Source organism: Procambarus clarkii, chromosome 43 (genome assembly GCF_040958095.1).
Source record: "Procambarus clarkii isolate CNS0578487 chromosome 43, FALCON_Pclarkii_2.0, whole genome shotgun sequence".
NCBI lineage: Eukaryota > Metazoa > Arthropoda > Malacostraca > Decapoda > Cambaridae > Procambarus > Procambarus clarkii.
In genome coordinates, this window is record NC_091192.1 from 8881549 (window position 1) to 8900941 (window position 19393).

General features: G+C 43.5%; 1 protein-coding gene across 1 annotated transcript in view; it reads right to left on the minus strand.

Annotated features, from left to right (window-relative positions):
- pelo (protein pelota) overlaps window positions 1-12101 on the minus strand; it is a 63802-nt gene extending 51701 nt beyond the window's left edge. The window contains exons 1-2 of the mRNA XM_045738478.2: window positions 11944-12101; window positions 5984-6187 (exon numbers count right to left, since the gene is read on the minus strand). Coding sequence (XP_045594434.1) covers window positions 5984-6187; window positions 11944-11984 — 245 coding nt within the window. The 5' untranslated portion in view covers window positions 11985-12101. The remainder of the gene's footprint in view (window positions 1-5983; window positions 6188-11943) is intronic.
- Window positions 12102-19393: the final 7292 nt, after the last annotated feature.

Here is a 19393-nt window from a genome sequence, read left to right on the forward strand (position 1 = left end):
GAACCCCTGCGACGTGTGCAAGCGTGGGGACCTAGTGGAGGGCCACCAAAATCATACAAATAGTCCTACCGCCACACAAGGCAGACCCCCCACCAGGCAAATCAAAAAAACAAAAGAAAAACCCTGCAAAAGCACAACGTCTCCAGGTGAACAGAACCAGTCGCTATGCGTATATCAGAGAGCTGCACAGTACCTCGAGCCCCAGCCAGCTACGAAACTACCTCCTACCCAAGGAAAAACAGGAGTAAGAACCATCCCAGCTGAACCCCCCCCCCCCAAGGGCGGGCAATTACCGAGCAACGACAGAACCACACAGAGGTAGCTGCTCCTGAACGGCTCATGAAAGATAACCCTGAGACCGCAAAGGCAGTACTTACGGGGCACCTAGGGAAGTTAGCCCTAGGTGCATGCAGTCCCAGTACTCGTGTTACTTCTGACTCACACACCACGAACACAGAGCAACACCGCCGCACTGCAGCATTGTGCAAAGAGTGGAGTCAGAGCGATCGACTGTCACCAACACAACAGCTTCTTGAATTGAGGGAGAGTTGCCAGCGTGGAGGTCTGGGACCCACCCGTCCTCTTCCAGGTAGAGGGAGAGGGGGTGCACTGACGGATGTGTGGCAGTTGTGGTGACGTCACGTTTGTTTCCTTGTTTTTGATTGGGGAGTTCCGTTTGCTAGTTCGGCTTTCAGTTTGCAATTTTTGACTAACAATAGTTTGTTTTGAAATTCCTACCTTTCTGGGTGCCTGACCTGGTAGATGGCAGACAATGACTGCTTGCAATTACACGGGGATTTCTATAGGCCATTGCTCCTCGTGCCTCTCTTGAGGGGGGCCAGGTTCCGGCTCTGGTCCCCGGTAGGCTTAGAACTCTTTCAATTGACTGTTGCCACGATTTAATATATATACATCAGCCCAGTATAGCTCCGGGAAGCCAAAGGGGCTTTCCACAGAAAAATTGTGGACATTGGTGAACGTAACAGGTATTACCATTGGACAATGTATTTGCATGATATATAACAAAATAGAGCATAACAACATACTCATTATTATTTGTGTTATTATGTATTACTCAGCAATGCTATAAAAGCACCAGCTGCATATCCACTTTGTGGGCACTTCTAACTACTACTATTCTTTGTGCATCAGACAGGTGCTTGCATCTCCTTATTACTGCATTATCCCTCAGTTCCAGTTAATAGGAGCTGTTCTCCTTATCAACAAAATGTTCTTCTTTTAAAAAAAAAATTGTCTAAAATACCTTTCTAAAATTATTGGGATGAAACTTTCACGACACTGAAGCTAGTAAGTTGGAAATTTGTTTAACATTTAATATTAATTTTCACATAATTCAAATATATTTTCACCCAGCCCCAGCTCATACACCCCCCCCCCCCCCATTTACATCCCAGGCTGTAGCAGTGAAAGGGTTTAAAAAAAAAACGTTGAATGTGATGAAACGCTATTTTCTGGGCGAGTTCCGTAGGCTCCCCGGAGCTATCCAGGCTGATATGGATATCCCTAACTTTGCCATCAGTCGATGTGGGTGGAGTTCTAGGCCTACCGAGGACCACGGCCAGAACCTGGCCCCCCCCTCCGAGAGGCACGAGGAGCAATGGCCAATAGAAATGCACATGTGATTTTGAAGCATTCTATATCTGCCATCGACCGGAACAGGCACCCAGAAAGGTAAGCGCCCTCAAAACAGACCCCTATTCTGGTTAAAAACGACGAAAATGGACAAAGGAGTGGACAGAACTCCCCACTTGAAAAAGAGCAAACGAGCATGACGTCACACGTTGCTGCGCTGCCGTCTGCCCAGCTCCCCCCCTTCCCCGGGAGGGGTAAGAGGGAGCCCCAGACTCCTGGTTACCTGGTTGATATCTGGTTGATGGGGTTCTGGGAGTTCTTCTACTCCCCAAGCCCGGCCCGAGGCCAGGCTTGACTTGTGAGAGTTTGGTCCACCAGGCTGTTGCTTGGAGCGGCCCGCAGGCCCACGTACCCACCACAGCCCGGTTGGTCCGGCACTCCTTGGAGGAATAAATCTAGTTTCCTCTTGAAGATGTCCACGGTTGTTCCGGCAATATTTCTTATGCTTGCTGGGAGGACGTTGAACAACCGTGGACCTCTGATGTTTATACTGTACAGTGTTCTCTGATTATGCCTATGGCATCTCTGCTCTTCACTGGTTCTATTCTGCATTTTCTTCCATATCGTTCACTCCAGTACGTTGTTATTTTACTGTGTAGATTTGGGACCTGGCCCTCCAGTATTTTCCATGTGTATATTATTTGGTATCTCTCTCGTCTTCTTTCTAGTGAGCACATTTGGAGTGCTTTGAGACAATCCCAATAATTTAGGTGCTTTATTGCATCTATGTATGCCGTATATGTTCTCTGTATTTCCTCTATTTCAGCAATCTCTCCTGCTCTGAAGGGGGAAGTGAGTACTGAGCAGTACTCAAGACGGGACAACACAAGTGACTTGAAGAGTACAACCATTGTGATGGGATCCCTGGATTTGAAAGTTCTCATAATCCACCCAATCAATTTTCTGGCTGACGCAATACTTGCTTGGTTATGCTCCCTAAACGTTAGGTCGTCAGACATCATTATTCCCAAATCCTTTACATGCTTTTTTCCTACTATGGGTACATTTGATTGTGTTTTATACCCTGTATTATGTTTAAGGTCCTCATTTTTACCATACCTGAGTACCTGGAATTTATCACTGTTAAACATCAAGTTATTTTCTGATGCCCAGTTGAAAACTTTATTAATATCAGCTTGAAGTTTTACAATGTCTTCAGCTGAGGTAATTTTCATACTGATTTTTGTGTCATCCGCAAAGGACGACACGAAGCTGTGACTTGTATTTTTGTCTATATCTGATATGAGAATAAGGAAAAGCAGCGGTGCAAGGACTGTACCCTGAGGTACAGAGCTTTTAACTGCACTTGGACTAGATTTTATATGGTTGACCATTACTCGCTGAGTCCTGTTTGACAGAAAACTGAGTATCCAGCATCCTACTTTACCGGTTATTCCCATTGACTTCCTTTTGTGTGCTATCACGCCATGGTCATATTTATTGAAAGCCTTTGCGAAGTCCGTGTATATCACATCAGCATTCTGTTTTTCTTCTAATGCCTCAGTGACTTTGTCGTAGTGCTCAAGTAGCTGTGAGAGGCACGATCTTCCTGCTCAAAATCCATGTTGGCCTGGGTTGTGGAGGTCATTGGTCTCCATGAAATTGGTGACCTGACTCCTAATCACTCTCTCAAATACTTTTATTATGTGCGATGTTAGTGCAACTGATCTATAATTCTTTGCCAATGCTTTGCTCCCTCCCTTGTGTAGAGGGGCTATGTCTGCTACTTTAAGTGCATCTGGTATCTCCCCCGTGTCCAAGCTCTTCCTCCACACTATACTGAGTGCTTGTGCTACTGGCACTTTGCATTTCTTTATATATATTGAATTCCACGAGTCTGGACCTGGGGCCGAGTGCATGGGCATGTTTTCAATTTCTCTTTCAAAATTTAGTGCGCTCGTGTTGATATCAGTTATATTTACAGGGGCTTGAATATCCCGCATAAAGAAATTGTCTGGATCTTCCACTTTCATGTTTATTGGAGTACTAAACATGTCCTCATACTGCTTTTTTAGAATTTCACTAATTTCTTTGTCATCCTCCGTGTATGAACCTTCACTTGTACGAATAGGTCCAATACTGGCAGTGGTTTTTGCTTTTGATTTTGCATATGTGAAGAAGTATTTTGGATTTTTCTTTATTTCCTGAACTGCTTTCTGTTCTAACTGCCTTTCTTCAATTTGATATGAGTGCTTCAATTTCCACTCGATTTCTTCAATCTCCCTATTTAAATTATTCCTTCTTTGACGGGAAATTCATGTCTGCATAACCAGTTCCGTTATTATTTTCCTGCATTTATAGTGTCGTCTGCATTCTCTTTCTACGTTGGATCTCTTGCTGGCTTTCCTCGAAGGAACATGTTTCAGACAGACTTGATACACTCAGTTTTTCTATTCCTTCTGTAGGACTTGTATTACTTAAAACAGTTTCCCATGGAATGTTTGCAAGTTCCCTGTTTATTATCTCTCAGTCTATTTTATTATTAAAATTGAATTTACTGAATAGCCCCTCTCGCTTTATCAACGTTTTAGGTCTATTCTGAGTATTGATGGTCAACCCGCACTGGCAATCCACACCCCAGTTCTGAGGCTGGATATAAAAAAACGCCGACCGGTGGGAGGGAGGGTTGCCGGGGAGTCTTCAGGTCTCGCCCAGAAAATGGCGTTTCATTACATTCAATGCTGGTTTTCTGGGGGGGAGCCCCATCGGCTCCTTAGAGCTACCTACCAAAAGATAAAAATCAGAGGGACTTAACCGGGATGCGGTCACTGCTCACTCCTCAATACGAAGTTGAGACAACCAGCTGCACCTTTCAACCCAAAGCGACACAGGCCCGACGAGGCCCAGGAACATTCACCAAGTAACATGCAGCCAGGACCCTGTTCAACCGCCAAAAACCCTGCACCTGAATGTCAACCCAAGACATGTTCCCAAAAACAGCAGCAAGGGCAGCAAACTTACAAATGTCATGGGCATGGGGACCACAGGCTGGCTAGACTAAATAACCCTGCGGATTACCTGGGAGACCCGAACACTGGAACAGGAAAGAAGGGAAACCGGATCAACCCAAAGCGCATCCCCAGCCACAAGAGTCCGTGGCGCGTAAATAACAACGGAGAATCACAACCCGGACACAACACATGATGCACCCCCAGCCTAACGAATCAAGCATCAACAACCCAAGGACCCCTCCGGAAAGCAGCAGTCTCATTCTTTGCCAGAAAAGAAGATGGCTGCAAAGGAACAAACCTACACCAGGATCAAACGAGCAGAAATCCCTGCACCAGAGAGCATGAAATTCCCCGACCGACTCCCAGTGGCCAATGCCAACAAGAAAAGTTCCTTAGAGAAATAGTCCTGAACCGAAGGGGCCACTACAAACCGAGGAGAAGAAAGATAAGAGCACAAAAGCACCACACACAAGGCAGCTTGCGAAATGATGCAGAAGTAACATCAATACCAAAAGCAAGCTGAAGCGGCTCCGTCAGCGCAGCACGGTACGAGGCGACAGTATTTGGCATAAGATGATGGTCCTGTAACAACCAGCACGAGAGAAAGAACATCATCACCTGAACCGAAAGTGAAGTACAACGACGAAGAATCAAAAAGAAACGGAAGGATGGCCAAGAAACTTCATACCAGCCACATGACGCACCAGTCCGATCTGCTGAAAGAGACGGAGCCGCGAGAAAACCTCCGAGTTTGGACACTGAGCAAGCAGCGCCTGAAACCAAGGCTGGGCCAGCCACCATGGTGGCCAAGAGGACTACTTCCCTGGTAAGTCTTCAAGCAAGTCAGGACCTGGAGCAACAGTTGAACCAGGGGAAAGAGGTACAGGAACCCCCACCTCGACCAGTCCTGCCGAAAGGCATCGACCCCGACGGCCTCGCAGTTGGGGAAGGGCGCCACATACTAATATGACAAAGAGTACTGGGAAGACGGGACACCACGAGCGTAGCTCTCATCCTGTAACTACACTTGGGTAATTTTACACACGTGTGTATTAAAAAATAATTTTAAAAATTTTAATAGCTTTTTAAACAAACTATTTTTTAAATAGCTGCACAAGATTGTTACTTACTTAGCTAAATGAACTATTGGGCTCAGTTCTTGAATGCATCGCCTCTGTAACCCTTTTCACTGCCACTCATGAGATGGGTCAGAGTAAGGGAAGGCTAATAAATGACTAAACTTAAAAAAATATAACTTTTGAGTAGGCCAAATTAGCATAATTTATGGAATACCAATAATTTATAATTCACTACTGTAAATATAACAAGAAAACTTATCTAAATTCATAAACAATTAAGTATTGTATGAATTACTGTACCTAAGCATACATGCCCCGGTGTCAAAAGTGATGGCCTCAACTCGAATGGTGATGGTCGTACGAACTCGGGATGAAGACGACGATCCTGTGGCAGATTCTTGCTGGACTTTCCTGATAGTGGTAGCCCTGAGGCAATCACCCTCCATCATGATGTTGTAAGTGTGCCACATATCCTCCCCCTCATCCGGCAACAGCACCATCTTGCTGCTCACATAAGAAAATTAATGACTTGTTGCTCATTAAAGCACACTGTAAAGATATTAAGAAGATGAGCATTTTATTAAATACAAATAGTAAATACAGTAATAGGTTGTACTATTGTTCAATAATTCTTAAATAAATAGCCCAAGCAGACATTTGGATAAGCAAATATGTTCAGTAAATTACATAACACAATACTGAAAGACAAGATATATACAATTTATTAATTGAAGTACAAACTACTTAACTAAAAAGCAAATACATTCATTACATAATAATGTCAAGAGATATAAATAAATTCATCTCAATACAAATCATGAAAAAAAGGTAACTCAAAAAGTTTCAAAGCTGATGCAAGATCCCCACCAATGCTGAATGTTGGTCAGCTTACAAATTTGTTTATTACAGTACAGTACAGTACAATACATCATTATTCAACCATGATTACAAAATACTGCTATTTTACTGTATTTGAAGTATATACTGTACCTATATTACAGGGATAATTTTGTTAGTGTTATACCTTCTTGTTTTCAATAAATGTTTTAATACGTATCATTAAATTACCTGTAGTGGTAAAGTGTTTAGAATTTAAACCTAACCCATTTACCTTTATATCCTTTGTTAAACATTGTAGAAAAATAGTACTTTTATTTTATTAAGAATTGCTATTACTGGTTGATTCATGTGGCATTGGGAGTTACTGATAACTTTAAATGCAACCTTACAGATGATTAATTTGCTAAATAATGTACAGTATTAGTAGAATACTCATTTGAGAAGCTAACAAAATGGTACAGTATTCCAGTCTGATACCAAAAAAATACTATACAAATACTGTACTGAGATAGATGAATAGAAACTATATAGGTCTATCATGCCATATACCAAAAAGCAGCATTGAATTTAATGAAAACCTCTTTCTGGTTTGTCCTTGAAAGTGCCCTGTTACTAGCCACCTGGCTAGCCCTACCCAAGTTGATCAACACCACGTCCATGGAAATCAGTGCAAGCCTACAGGCAATCAGACTAAAACCTGACCCACTCTATAGAGGCACAGGGATCCAAGAATCAGACACCACCCAGACCAAGCACAGGCCACCAGAAAGGTATACAAAATGGCATCTATGAAGATGCCTATTCTCAAGCTGAACAAAATTTCTTTCATCCCAAACCTTTTTCCAACACTATTAACACTGTGCTGAGCCTTCCCTTCACATCTGAACTAAAAATCTTACTAATACCCTTTGTCCTCTTGACATTAAGCTCATTTTTCGACAAACTAACATTTCGTAGTAATCTGGTTCACACTGCTGCTGGTGTCTACTCATTTTCTGCTCATCTTGTCTCCAATACTTTGGGGAAACTGGCCATACACTAAATAACACTTTAATTAAGGAACACAAAAGAAGTGTTAAGTCTGCAGACACAAACAATGCTCTCTTCTGTCATGTTAGGGATTCTAATCATCCTATGGACTGGTTATCATGAGATGTGAGGCTATTTTGAGATGATTTTTTGGGGCTTAGCATCTCCTCTACCAGGCCTCCTTTTGTTACACACCCCCAGGAAGCAGCCCGTAGCAGCTGTAACTCCCAGGTACCTATTTACTGCTAGGTAACAGGGGCATTAGGGTGAAAAACTTTTAGCCCATTTGTCTCCGACTCCACTAGGGATCGAACCCAGAACCTCAGGACTACGAATCTGAAGCACTGTCCACTCAGCTGTCAGGCGCTGTGGTCTTCTAAAATAATCTTTCCTGGCTCTACTCTTCACAGACGCCGTCTTGTCGAATCGGCTCTGATACCCAACATACCAACATCATAACAGCATAAGAAATATTGCCGGAACAACCGTGGACATTTTCAAGAGGAAACTAGATTTATTCCTCCAAGGAGTGCCGGACCAACCGGGCTGTGGTGGGTATGTGGGCCTGCGGGCCGCTCCAAGCAACAGCCTGGTGGACCAAACTCTCAAGTCGAGCCTGGCTTGGGGAGTAGAAGAACTCCCAGAACCCCATCAACCAGGTATCAACCAGGTAACCCAACATGAATGTTGGGTATGTTGGGTATATGGTGCCCAACGACCAGGGTATATGGTGCCCTTAGTCCTGACTGTGTTGCCGTTGACTCTTCCCTTTCACAGTACTGTACATAATCAATTGTATACTCAAATGTTTCAGTCCAGGACGAACCAAAGTGTTGTCGTCTCATCTTCTGGTGTGTGGTTTGGTCATATCTTCATCCACGTTATTGTGACTCATTGTCTGCAATAGGCGTGCAGTTTCCTTGATTTATATATCCATTTCGTAATGTTTAAAGTCAAATAAAATATTTATTTACAACGTGTTAGGTTAGGTTACTAATGTTGGATAAGTTTAAATTATGTGGGGTTGGGCAAGTTTTCAAATCCACTGGCAAATAAATTTGGGCATGATGTTATGACTTGTCTTAATTACCCAGTGTGGAATAGCCTTACTAAAACCCACTAGTACTGTTGGTGCCCTGGGGCAGCAGTCAGGATATATGGTGCCCTGGGGCAGCAGTCAGAGGTATATGGTGCCCTGGAGCAGCAGTCAGGGGTATATGGTGCCCTGGGGCAGCATTCAGGGGTATATGGTGCCCTGGAGCAGCATTCAGGAGTATATGGTGCCCTGGAGCAACAGTCAAGGTATATGGTGCCCTGGAGCAGCAGTCAGGGGTATATGGGTGCCCTGGGGCAGCAGTCAGGGGTATATGGGTGCCCTGGGGCAGCAGTCAGGGGTATATGGGTGCCCTGGGGCAGCAGTCAGGGGTATATGGGTGCCCTGGGGCAGCAGTCAGGGGTATATGGGTGCCCTGGGGCAGCAGTCAGGGGTATATGGGTGCCCTGGGGCAGCAGTCAGGGGTATATGGGTGCCCTGGGGCAGCAGTCAGGGGTATATGGGTGCCCTGGGGCAGCAGTTAGGGTTTTATGGGTGCCCTGGGGCAGCAGTCAGGGGTATATGGGTGCCCTGGGGCAGCAGTCAGGGGTATATGGGTGCCCTGGGGCAGCAGTTAGGGGTATATGGGTGCCCTGGGGCAGCAGTCAGGGGTATATGATTACACATACACATTATACACGATGATTACACGATTACATATACACGATTGAAATATGATTATTATTTATTTATATATATATATATATATATATATATATATATATATATATATATATATATATATATATATATATATATATATATATATATATATATACATATATACATATATACATATATATATATATTATATATATATATATATTTATTTATTTATTTTATCACCACACCAGAAATAAACATCTCTTTGATATCCTCAGGGTCAAACTTAATCTGTGTAAACACTCTATGCAAATTAAGGGACCTAGTCTATGGAACTCACTCCCTAGTGAATTGAAAAGCTGTCAAGCTTTTGCCTCATTTAAAAACAAAAAGTACCTAATTTCATCTTCATAGTTTCCTACACCGAGCTTTAAATTTGCTCTGTATCTAGTGTCATCCAATCTCCCAATCTTTATGTACTTAATCCAAACAACTTTATCATTGTGTTCATTGCTGTCTTTTATGTGCTAGCCATATGCTGTATTGTGCATACTAAGTTTTGTCAACTACCATTCAAGCTGTCATTGCAATCATTCTGAGTTACCTATGTGCTTTAATATACCTACAATTTTTCTCTCATCTTTTATTTTTTTCATGCTATGTAACTTACCATTTTTATAAATTTGGCAAGTATTTACCTACTTATAAGTTTCTTAGATTAAGGACCTGCCCGAAACGCTGTGCGTACTAGTGGCTTTACAAGAATGTTGTTATTATGCTATGTATCCTCACAATGTACCTTCTTGTATATATATAAATAAATAAATAAATAAAATAAATAAATATGGTGCCCTGGGGCAGCAGTTAGGGGTATATGGTGCCCCTGGGGCAGCGACCAGGGTATATGGCACCCTGGGGCAGCGACCAGGGTATATGGCACCCTGGGGCAGCGACCAGGGTATATGGCACCCTGGGGCAGCGACCAGGGTATATGGCACCCTGGGGCAGCGACCAGGGTATATGGCACCCTGGGGCAGCGACCAGGGTATATGGCACCCTGGGGCAGCAACCAGGGTATATGGCACCCTGGGGCAGCGACCAGGGTATATGGCACCCTGGGGCAGCGACCAGGGTATATGGCACCCTGGGGCAGCGACCAGGGTATATGGCACCCTGGGGCAGCGACCAGGGTATATGGCACCCTGGGGCAGCGACCAGGGTATATGGCACCCTGGGGCAGCGACCAGGGTATATGGCACCCTGGGGCAGCGACCAGGGTATATGGCACCCTGGGGCAGCGACCAGGGTATATGGCACCCTGGGGCAGCGACCAGGGTATATGGCACCGTGGGGCAGCGACCAGGGTATATGGCACCCTGGGGCAGCGACCAGGGTATATGGCACCCTGGGGCAGCGACCAGGGTATATGGCACCCTGGGGCAGCGACCAGGGTATATGGCACCCTAGACCAGCGACCAGGGTACATGGCACCCTAGACCAGCGACCAGGGTACATGGCACCCTGGGGCAGCGACCAGGGTACATGGCACCCTAGACCAGCGACCAGGGTATATGGCACCCTGGGGCAGCGACCAGGGTATATGGCACCCTGGGGCAGCGACCAGGGTATATGGCACCCTGGGGCAGCGACCAGGGTATATGGCACCCTGGGGCAGCGACCAGGGTATATGGCACCCTGGGGCAGCGACCAGGGTATATGGCACCCTGGGGCAGCGACCAGGGTATATGGCACCCTGGGGCAGCGACCAGGGTATATGGCACCGTGGGGCAGCGACCAGGGTATATGGCACCCTGGGGCAGCGACCAGGGTATATGGCACCCTGGGGCAGCGACCAGGGTATATGGCACCCTGGGGCAGCGACCAGGGTATATGGCACCCTGGGGCAGCGACCAGGGTATATGGCACCCTGGGGCAGCGACCAGGGTATATGGCACCCTAGACCAGCGACCAGGGTACATGGCACCCTAGACCAGCGACCAGGGTACATGGCACCCTGGGGCAGCGACCAGGGTACATGGCACCCTAGACCAGCGACCAGGGTATATGGCACCCTAGACCAGCGACCAGGGTATATGGCACCCTAGACCAGCGACCAAGGTGCAGTATATGAAACATATGTGTTACATATACAATACATGCAGTTACTATACATACAACATAAGGGTCCCAGTAGTACAGTTGGGTTCACTCTCGACTCACAATTCAGAATTCCGTGTTTGAATCACGCGTTTCCTATCAACTAATACCCCTGCCCACCTAGCAGTAGGTGGGTACTTAGGGGTTAGTCAGCCTCTTGTGGGGTTGTACCCTGGGGAGGGTCCATAACTTGACCCTGAAGGGGGGGGGGACGGAATAAGCCTAACATGTACTGCATATATAACCTGGCTGCCTGTCCCCTGACAACGAATTATGATGATACGGTGCTGGGTGTGACGTCATACATTCAACTCTGTGAAGCTTATGGTGGAGAAGTGAGAGCACACCTCCCCCCCCCCCCACTACACCCTTCTCCACCCCACACCAACACACTCACGCTGCCCAAGTCCCTCCACCAAACACAAGTACATATTCTCTACTCTAACTCCAACATTTCTACCCACTTTCTTTTTACGGAGAAAAATAATCAAGAGCTATGAAGGCCAGATTGTTGTTGTGAGGCCCACTTCCCACTCACCCTCGGCCATCCTTGTCGATTTCCTTATGTACCAGCTTCATTTTTATAGGAATATATAATAAGATGTTGAGTAGCGTGTGTACACATCGGGGAGAGCTGGACAACTGAGCCTCGGTGGCGGCGCCCGCGCTCTCTCCCCCCAACCCCCTCTCTAACTCTCTCTCTCTAACTCTCTCTCCTCACAACATATCCTCAACACTCCACTAACTCTTAATGTCTTTACACAAATACACACAATGGAGGCTCACACAGTAAACAACTACAATTATTAAATTATAATAACCCAGCTGTCGCTGACATGGAAATTGCTAAACATTTTTACAGAATTTATTTATTTATTTATTTATTTATTTATTTATTTATTTATTTATTTATTTATTTATTTATTTATTTATTTATTTATTTATTCATTTATTTGTTTATTTATTTAATTATTTATTTATTTATTTATTTATTTATTTATTTATTTATTTATTTATTTATTTATTTATTTATTAATTTATTTATATACAAGAAGGTACATGGGATTTATGAGACTACATAGTATTGATGATTTTACATTCTAGTGAAGCCACTAACACGCAAAACCTTTCAATTCAATTTCTTTATTATGCACCCCATACCCATCCCGTGGGCGGTGCTGTAAAGGATTACAAAGGCACATAATCGGTTTAGGAACTGAACCCTCTAGTTCGTCTACTTAAACCATTAACAATCTTTTGACGCTAGTTACAAAACTATTAACGTTATATATACATGTACACATACTCATGCATGCATGTACATATACATACGTATACATATATACATACACATACATATCTAATCACCCACACAAATACACACATCTGCAAAGTAAATGCAAAGTAATGAAACTAGGCAGTGGAAACAGGAGGCCAGACACAGGATACAGAATAGGAGATGAAGTACTTAATGAAACAGACAGAGAGAAAGATCTAGTTGATATCACACCAAACCTGTCTCCTGAAGCCCACATAAAGAGAATAATGACTGCGGCATATGTGAGGCTGGCTAACATCAGAACGGCGTTCAGGAACCTGTGTAAGGAATCATTCAGAATCTTGTATACAACATATGTAAGACCAATCCTGGAGTATGCGGCCCCAGCATGGAGCCCGTACCTTGTCAAGCACAAGACGAAGCTGGAAAAAGTCCAAAGGTATGCTACTAGACTAGTCCCAGAACTAAGAGGCATGAGTTATGAGGAAAGGCTGCGGGAAATGCACCTTACGACACTGGAAGACAGAAGAGTAAGGGGGGACATGATCACAACCTCCGCAGTGGTGTAGTGAGCAGTCTCCGTGGTGTAGTGGTAATTAAGACACTCGCCTGGCGTTCCGCGAGCGCTAAGTCATGGGTTCGTATCCTGGCCGGGGAGGATTTACTGGGCGCAATTCCTTAACTGTAGCCTCTGTTTAACACAACAGTAAAATGTGTACTTAGATGAAAAAACGATTCTTCGCGGCAGGGATCGTATTCCAGGGACCATAGGATTAAGGACTTTCCCGAAACGCTACGCGTACTAGTGGCTGTACAAGAATGTAACAACTCTTGTATATATCTCAAAAAAAAAAAAAAAAAAAACACAAAATCCTCAGGGGAATCGACCGGGTAAACAAGGATGAACTATTCAACACTGGAGGGACGCGAACAAGGGGACACAGGTGGAAGCTGAGTACCCAAATGAGCCACAGAGACATTAGAAAGAACTTTTTCAGTGTCAGAGTAGTTAGTAAATGGAATGCACTAGGAAGTGATGTGGTGGAGGCTGACTCCATACACAGTTTCAAATGTAGATATGATAGAGCCCAATAGGCTCAGGAATCTGTACACCAGTTGATTGACAGTTGAGAGGCGGGACCAAAGAGCCAAAGCTCAACCCCCGCAAGCACAATTAGGTGAGTACATCAATAATCTTTTGTATCACAAGTGATTCAACAAGAGGCTCACAACAGTCACTATACAAGGCACTTTACATCTATGGTGAGTCGCACAGTTACTAGTCTTGCTCCACACCCACCCAACTGGGCGGCAGCTTTACAGTCATGTGCTCCACACCCACCCAACTGGGCGGCAGCTTTACAGTCATGTGCTCCACACCCACCCAACTGGGCGGCAGCTTTACAGTCATGTGCTCTACACCCACCCAACTGGGCGGCAGCTTTACAGTCATGTGCTCCACACCCACCCAACTGGGCGGCAGCTTTACAGTCATGTGCATGCATTACCTACAGTAAGCAAAGTTTGGATACTTCGCTAAGATTTCGGGCAGCACATCATTATGAATGAAGTACTTACACATTTCTTGTACACCATTGATGGTGTTATCTCTAAATTCCGCAATTTTTCACATTCCATTATATAATGACGCAAAGTATGCTAATAGTTCTGCTGACAGAGTTTACATTTAGTCAAGTTTACATCAGCAGATGTTACAAACTCCCAGAGGTACTTGTAGCCGAGCCTAAGCCTAGCAGTGGTAACATCTAGAAGTCTGCTAACATTATTGGATGACCCATAGACGTGCGGTTCTTCCTGCATAATAGAATGATGATAGATGGAGTAACTGGTGTGAATTTCACTTTACCTCAAGTCTCCGAAATTTAGTTGATGTTCCCGTAATATTACTGCCCTCAGGCTGCTCAAAGACAGTCCAATTTCGTAATCAATTCCCTCTTTATGAGCAAAAGTCTTGGCCAACTCATCAGTTCTGTCATGCATTCGGAGACCAATATGGGAAGGAATCCACAGGAGACAGACTCTGACTCCATCATTGATTATTTACCTGCCCGAAACGCTTTGCGTAATAGTGGCTTTAGGCATTGTATGTACTAGCTCTATCTATAAAGCCAACAAACTTTGTAAATCTCTTTATGTATGTACCTTACCTAAATAAAGATTATTATTATTATTATTATTATTATTATTATTATTATTTCATTATATCTGTGTCTAGCCTCAGAGATAAGCACGTCACCGTTATGCCTTGGGGAGCTGAGGGCAGTCAAGGATGACAAGGAGTCACTTACAATTAGCGTGTCAACTTTGGATTCATATACGCGCTCGAGTGCAAGGATTATGGCAACCAATTCTGTTTGAAGAGTGGAGGCCCAGTTACTGAGACGCGCTCCACACTCATGGGAGAAGGAACCATCTCTCCCTGTCACAACAACTGCACTTCCAGCTGCACCATGGGACTGATGCAAGGATCCATCAGTGTAAATAATCTGGGAAAGGGAGCGCTCTCTGACTAAAGCATCAATTTGGCATAAGACATTGTACTTTGCTTCTTGTCGAAGCAAGGCTTGTTCTTTAATCAGCTTCTTGTGCTATGCGAACTTCATAGTTTCTTTTTGCTTTCCTAATCTCTTTTTTAACATTTCTAACCTATTTAAAAATATTCTAAGCAAAGCCCAGGAATGTAGTATTCCATATAAATTGAATAGATCGAATACTAATGATCCAAAGTGGATAACAAAGGATCTGAAGAACCTTATAGGTAAAAAGAGAGCGTGGTTCAAAAGGATTAAGAATGGGGAAGTTAGTTTAGAACAGGAATTTGTACAACTGGTTAGAAATGTTAAAAAAGAGATAAGGAAAGCAAAAAGAAACTATGAAGTTCCCATAGCAGGGCAAGCAAAGACAAATCCTAAAGTTTTTTTTCAGTTATATCGAACTAAGACTAGGGAAAGGATAGGTCCATTAAAAACTGAGACAGGTCAAATAACGGATAATGACGAGGAGATGAGTAGTATTTTTAATAAATATTTTATATCTGTATTTACTAAAGAGGAACTTAACAATATGCCTTCAGCCGAACAAGTCTATGTGGGTGGGGATGAGGACAGGTTGACTAGTTTAGCAGTTACCAGGGAGGATGTAATTAAACAAATAGTAAAACTAAAACCAAACAAATCCCCAGGGCCGGATGAAGTGTTTGCCAGGGTGCTTAAAGAATGCAAAAAGGAGCTTTGTGACCCACTGTCTACCATATTTAACAAATCAATAGAGTTAGGTAGAGTGCCACAGTCATGGAAGGTTGCTAATGTGGCACCAATTTTTAAGAAAGGAGATAGATCACTTGCGTCAAACTATCGGCCAATTAGCCTAACGTCTATTGTGGGAAAGTTACTTGAATCGATAATTGCAAATACAATTCGTCTTCATCTTGAAAAAACATAAATTAATAAATGAGTCGCAACATAGTTTTACAAATGGCCGTTCATGTTTAACAAATTTGCTATCTTTTTATTCCAGCATAGTTGAGGCAGTTGATAGTGGTAAGGATTGTGATGTTGTGTACCTTGACTTTAGCAAAATTTTTGATACAGTGCCACATGAAAGACTGATTAAAAAAATAGAGGGTCATGGTATTGGACTATTTCCAAAGGAAACAGAGTTTGTATAAATGGGGTTAAGTCAGAGTGGGATAATGTTGTTAGTGGAGTGCCTGAAGGCTCTGTCCTGGGACCTCTGTTGTTTATAATATATATAAATGATTTAGATTCAGGTTTGAGTAGCAACATTTGCAAATTTGCAGATGATACAAAAATCGGTAGGGAAATTAACACAGAAGAAGACTCACTATCACTTCAAGTTGATCTAAATAGGGTTTTGAAATGGTCAAAAGATTGGCAGATGCAGTTTAATGCTAATAAATGAAAAGTTCTGAGGCTAGGTAATGATGATAGAGTTACAAGATACGAGCTAGATGGTGTTGAGATTGCGAAGTCGGATTGCGAAAGGGATCTGGGAGTTATGATTAGTAAGAATTTAAAACAAAAAGATCAATGCATGAATGTTCGTAATAAGGCAAATAGGACACTGGGATTTATTAATCGAAGCGTTAGTAATGTGACGGTAACGCGTTGGTGTTCGGCTGTTTAAGGCTAGGGGTATGGCCTCGTCACATAGTTATAAAAAAAAATAGAAAAACTGGAACTTCGTCTGTGGTAAGGTAAGGAGAAGACACACAAAACACAAGTAAACTTTAACAATGAAATTTTAATTACGTTAAATAAATCAAAACATGAATAAAATGCACAAACAAATTCTTATAATAAAATCAATCAAAATAATAAGAATAATTAGATGACACAATGAAAAGTTACGTTAAGGCAAAATAACAAGAAGTGCAATACAAAAGTAAATGGGAGGTGCTGGAATATTGGCTTTAAGCCACCACTTCTCTCAGTACACGCTAGCGTCTAGCTGGGAGGAGTGGTGACAACGAGAGCACTGAACATTCTGAAGTCCGAGGTTGGGGCGACCCCAGACATCAAGTAGTATGGGGGGGCGAGTGCAGGTGCAGCCAGACCGGCGACCAATCAGCGGAGCCGGCAGCGATCAACATGTAGTTTGGTGGTTTGGGTTCGAACAGGTGGCTGGCTGCATACGTTTTTGCTCACCCTGGCAAGCCTTGCTGGTGTTGTTGTCGTTGTTGGACATGTCTTCCATAGTCGTTTTATATAACCACAACGACGTAATTGTGGAGGGAAGAGCAGGCTCAATCTCTTGAAGGAGATTATCGTCACAGTAACAAGACACCTGGTGTGGTTCTTCAGCTATATCTTGCTCTGGTTAGGCCCCATTTAGATTATGCAGTTCAGTTTTGGTCGCCGTATTATAGAATGGATATAAATTCACTTGAACATGTGAATCTATGTCACATTGGCATAGAGGGTAATGAAAAGGCAGACTCACTAGCAAAAACTGCCACTGCTCTACCTGTTGTACAGGTTCAAATACCTCCAAGTTTCTCACAGATAAAGGAGCAAATCAAGAAGAAAATATTCTCAACTATCAAAAGTCGCCACAGAGCCAAAGTATCGGAAGGAAGATCCACTGCGATATGGTATGAACAAGCCACTGGTTACTCCTCTTTCAAGCCTGGCAAAAAGATATCCAGAGACATTGCAATAGCCATACACAGACTCAGACTTGGTTACAAGTGCTGCTGGGAGGTAATGAACCCAATAGTTAAAGTGTGTCACATCTGTGAAACTGAGGCAGAGGCGCCGCTATTGCACTACTTACTGGAATGTGAAGCTACTGAAGCCCTGCGCATCAAACTCAACATTAATCCAACGACAGCAGCTGCATTAGATGCACATTCCACCGCGACTACAATGATTAGAAAAGCTGTTGAGGAACGGGACTCACTAGTGAGCATTCTGCATCTACATCCGCCACCAAGATAATGTTAATAAAACAAGATTAAAACCAGTGCAATAAAACAGAAGCGACAAATAAGCAGGGAAAAAGGAGAAGTCCTCTCCTCCATTTTAAACTTAGACCTAAATATCACAGGAAAAAGGTTATCATGTATAACCAAACTCAATTACGGGCTCACCATAGCCCGTGCTACATGGACACTCCGTCCTGAATAGCTAAATCTTTAACAACAACAACAACAACTTGAACATGTCCAGCGTAGGATGACTAAGTTAATTCCCCAAATTAGAAATCTTTCATATGAAGAAAGATTAACAAAGCTTAAATTGCATTTACTGGAAAGGCGAAGAGTTAGGGGTGACATGATAGAGGTTTACAAGTGGATGAATGGACACAACAAAGGGGATATTAATAGAGTATTAAAAGTATCAACACAAGACAGAACACGAAACAATGGGTATAAATTTAGATTTAGGAAAGACTTGGGTAAATACTGGTTCGGTAACAGGGTTGTTGATTTGTGGAACCAATTACCGCGTAACGTGGTGGAGGTGGGGTCCCTCGATTATTTCAGGCGCGGGTTGGACATGTATATGAGTGGGATTGGGTGGTTATAGATAGGAGCTGCCTCGTATGGGCCAATAGGCCTTCTGCAGTTGCCTTTGTTCTTATACGTTCCCTGGCCTCAGCCAAAGCCGTTTGAAAGAGCTTAAGCATTTCAGCAGTGCGGGTCCTTCTATAAGCTAGTCCAATTCTTCTGGCAGTGCGTTTTAATGCATGCAATTTAGAATAATATTTAGAATATAATAAGCATAAGTGCTATGACCAGTGTAATTTGGATAACGTGGCCTGGACGATGGATCAAGTGATTCTATAAACTGCTCGATAGTACCTGTGAGCTCATTGTTAAAATCTTCAACTGATGAAGGCTCAGCTGAACTGTACTAATCTGACACATGAGCAACAAGATTGTCTCGTTGATCGATGGGTACAGCCAGCCTCTTCCGCTTGAACACTCCACCAGGGAGGATAGAGCTGCCAATGCTTACAGTGGCTAATATGGCCAGATGATCAGACGCCATATCTGGCACTATTGACGAGGCGCACACGGTGTGGGAGACCTTGACACCGAGACATAGAACAAGAATACCTCCGTAGATATGCGTCGGTTCAAGGTCACCCACAATCTGTGCATCATCGTGACTACCTAATAGTGACACCAATTGGTTGCCGTTACGATTACTGAACTGCGAAT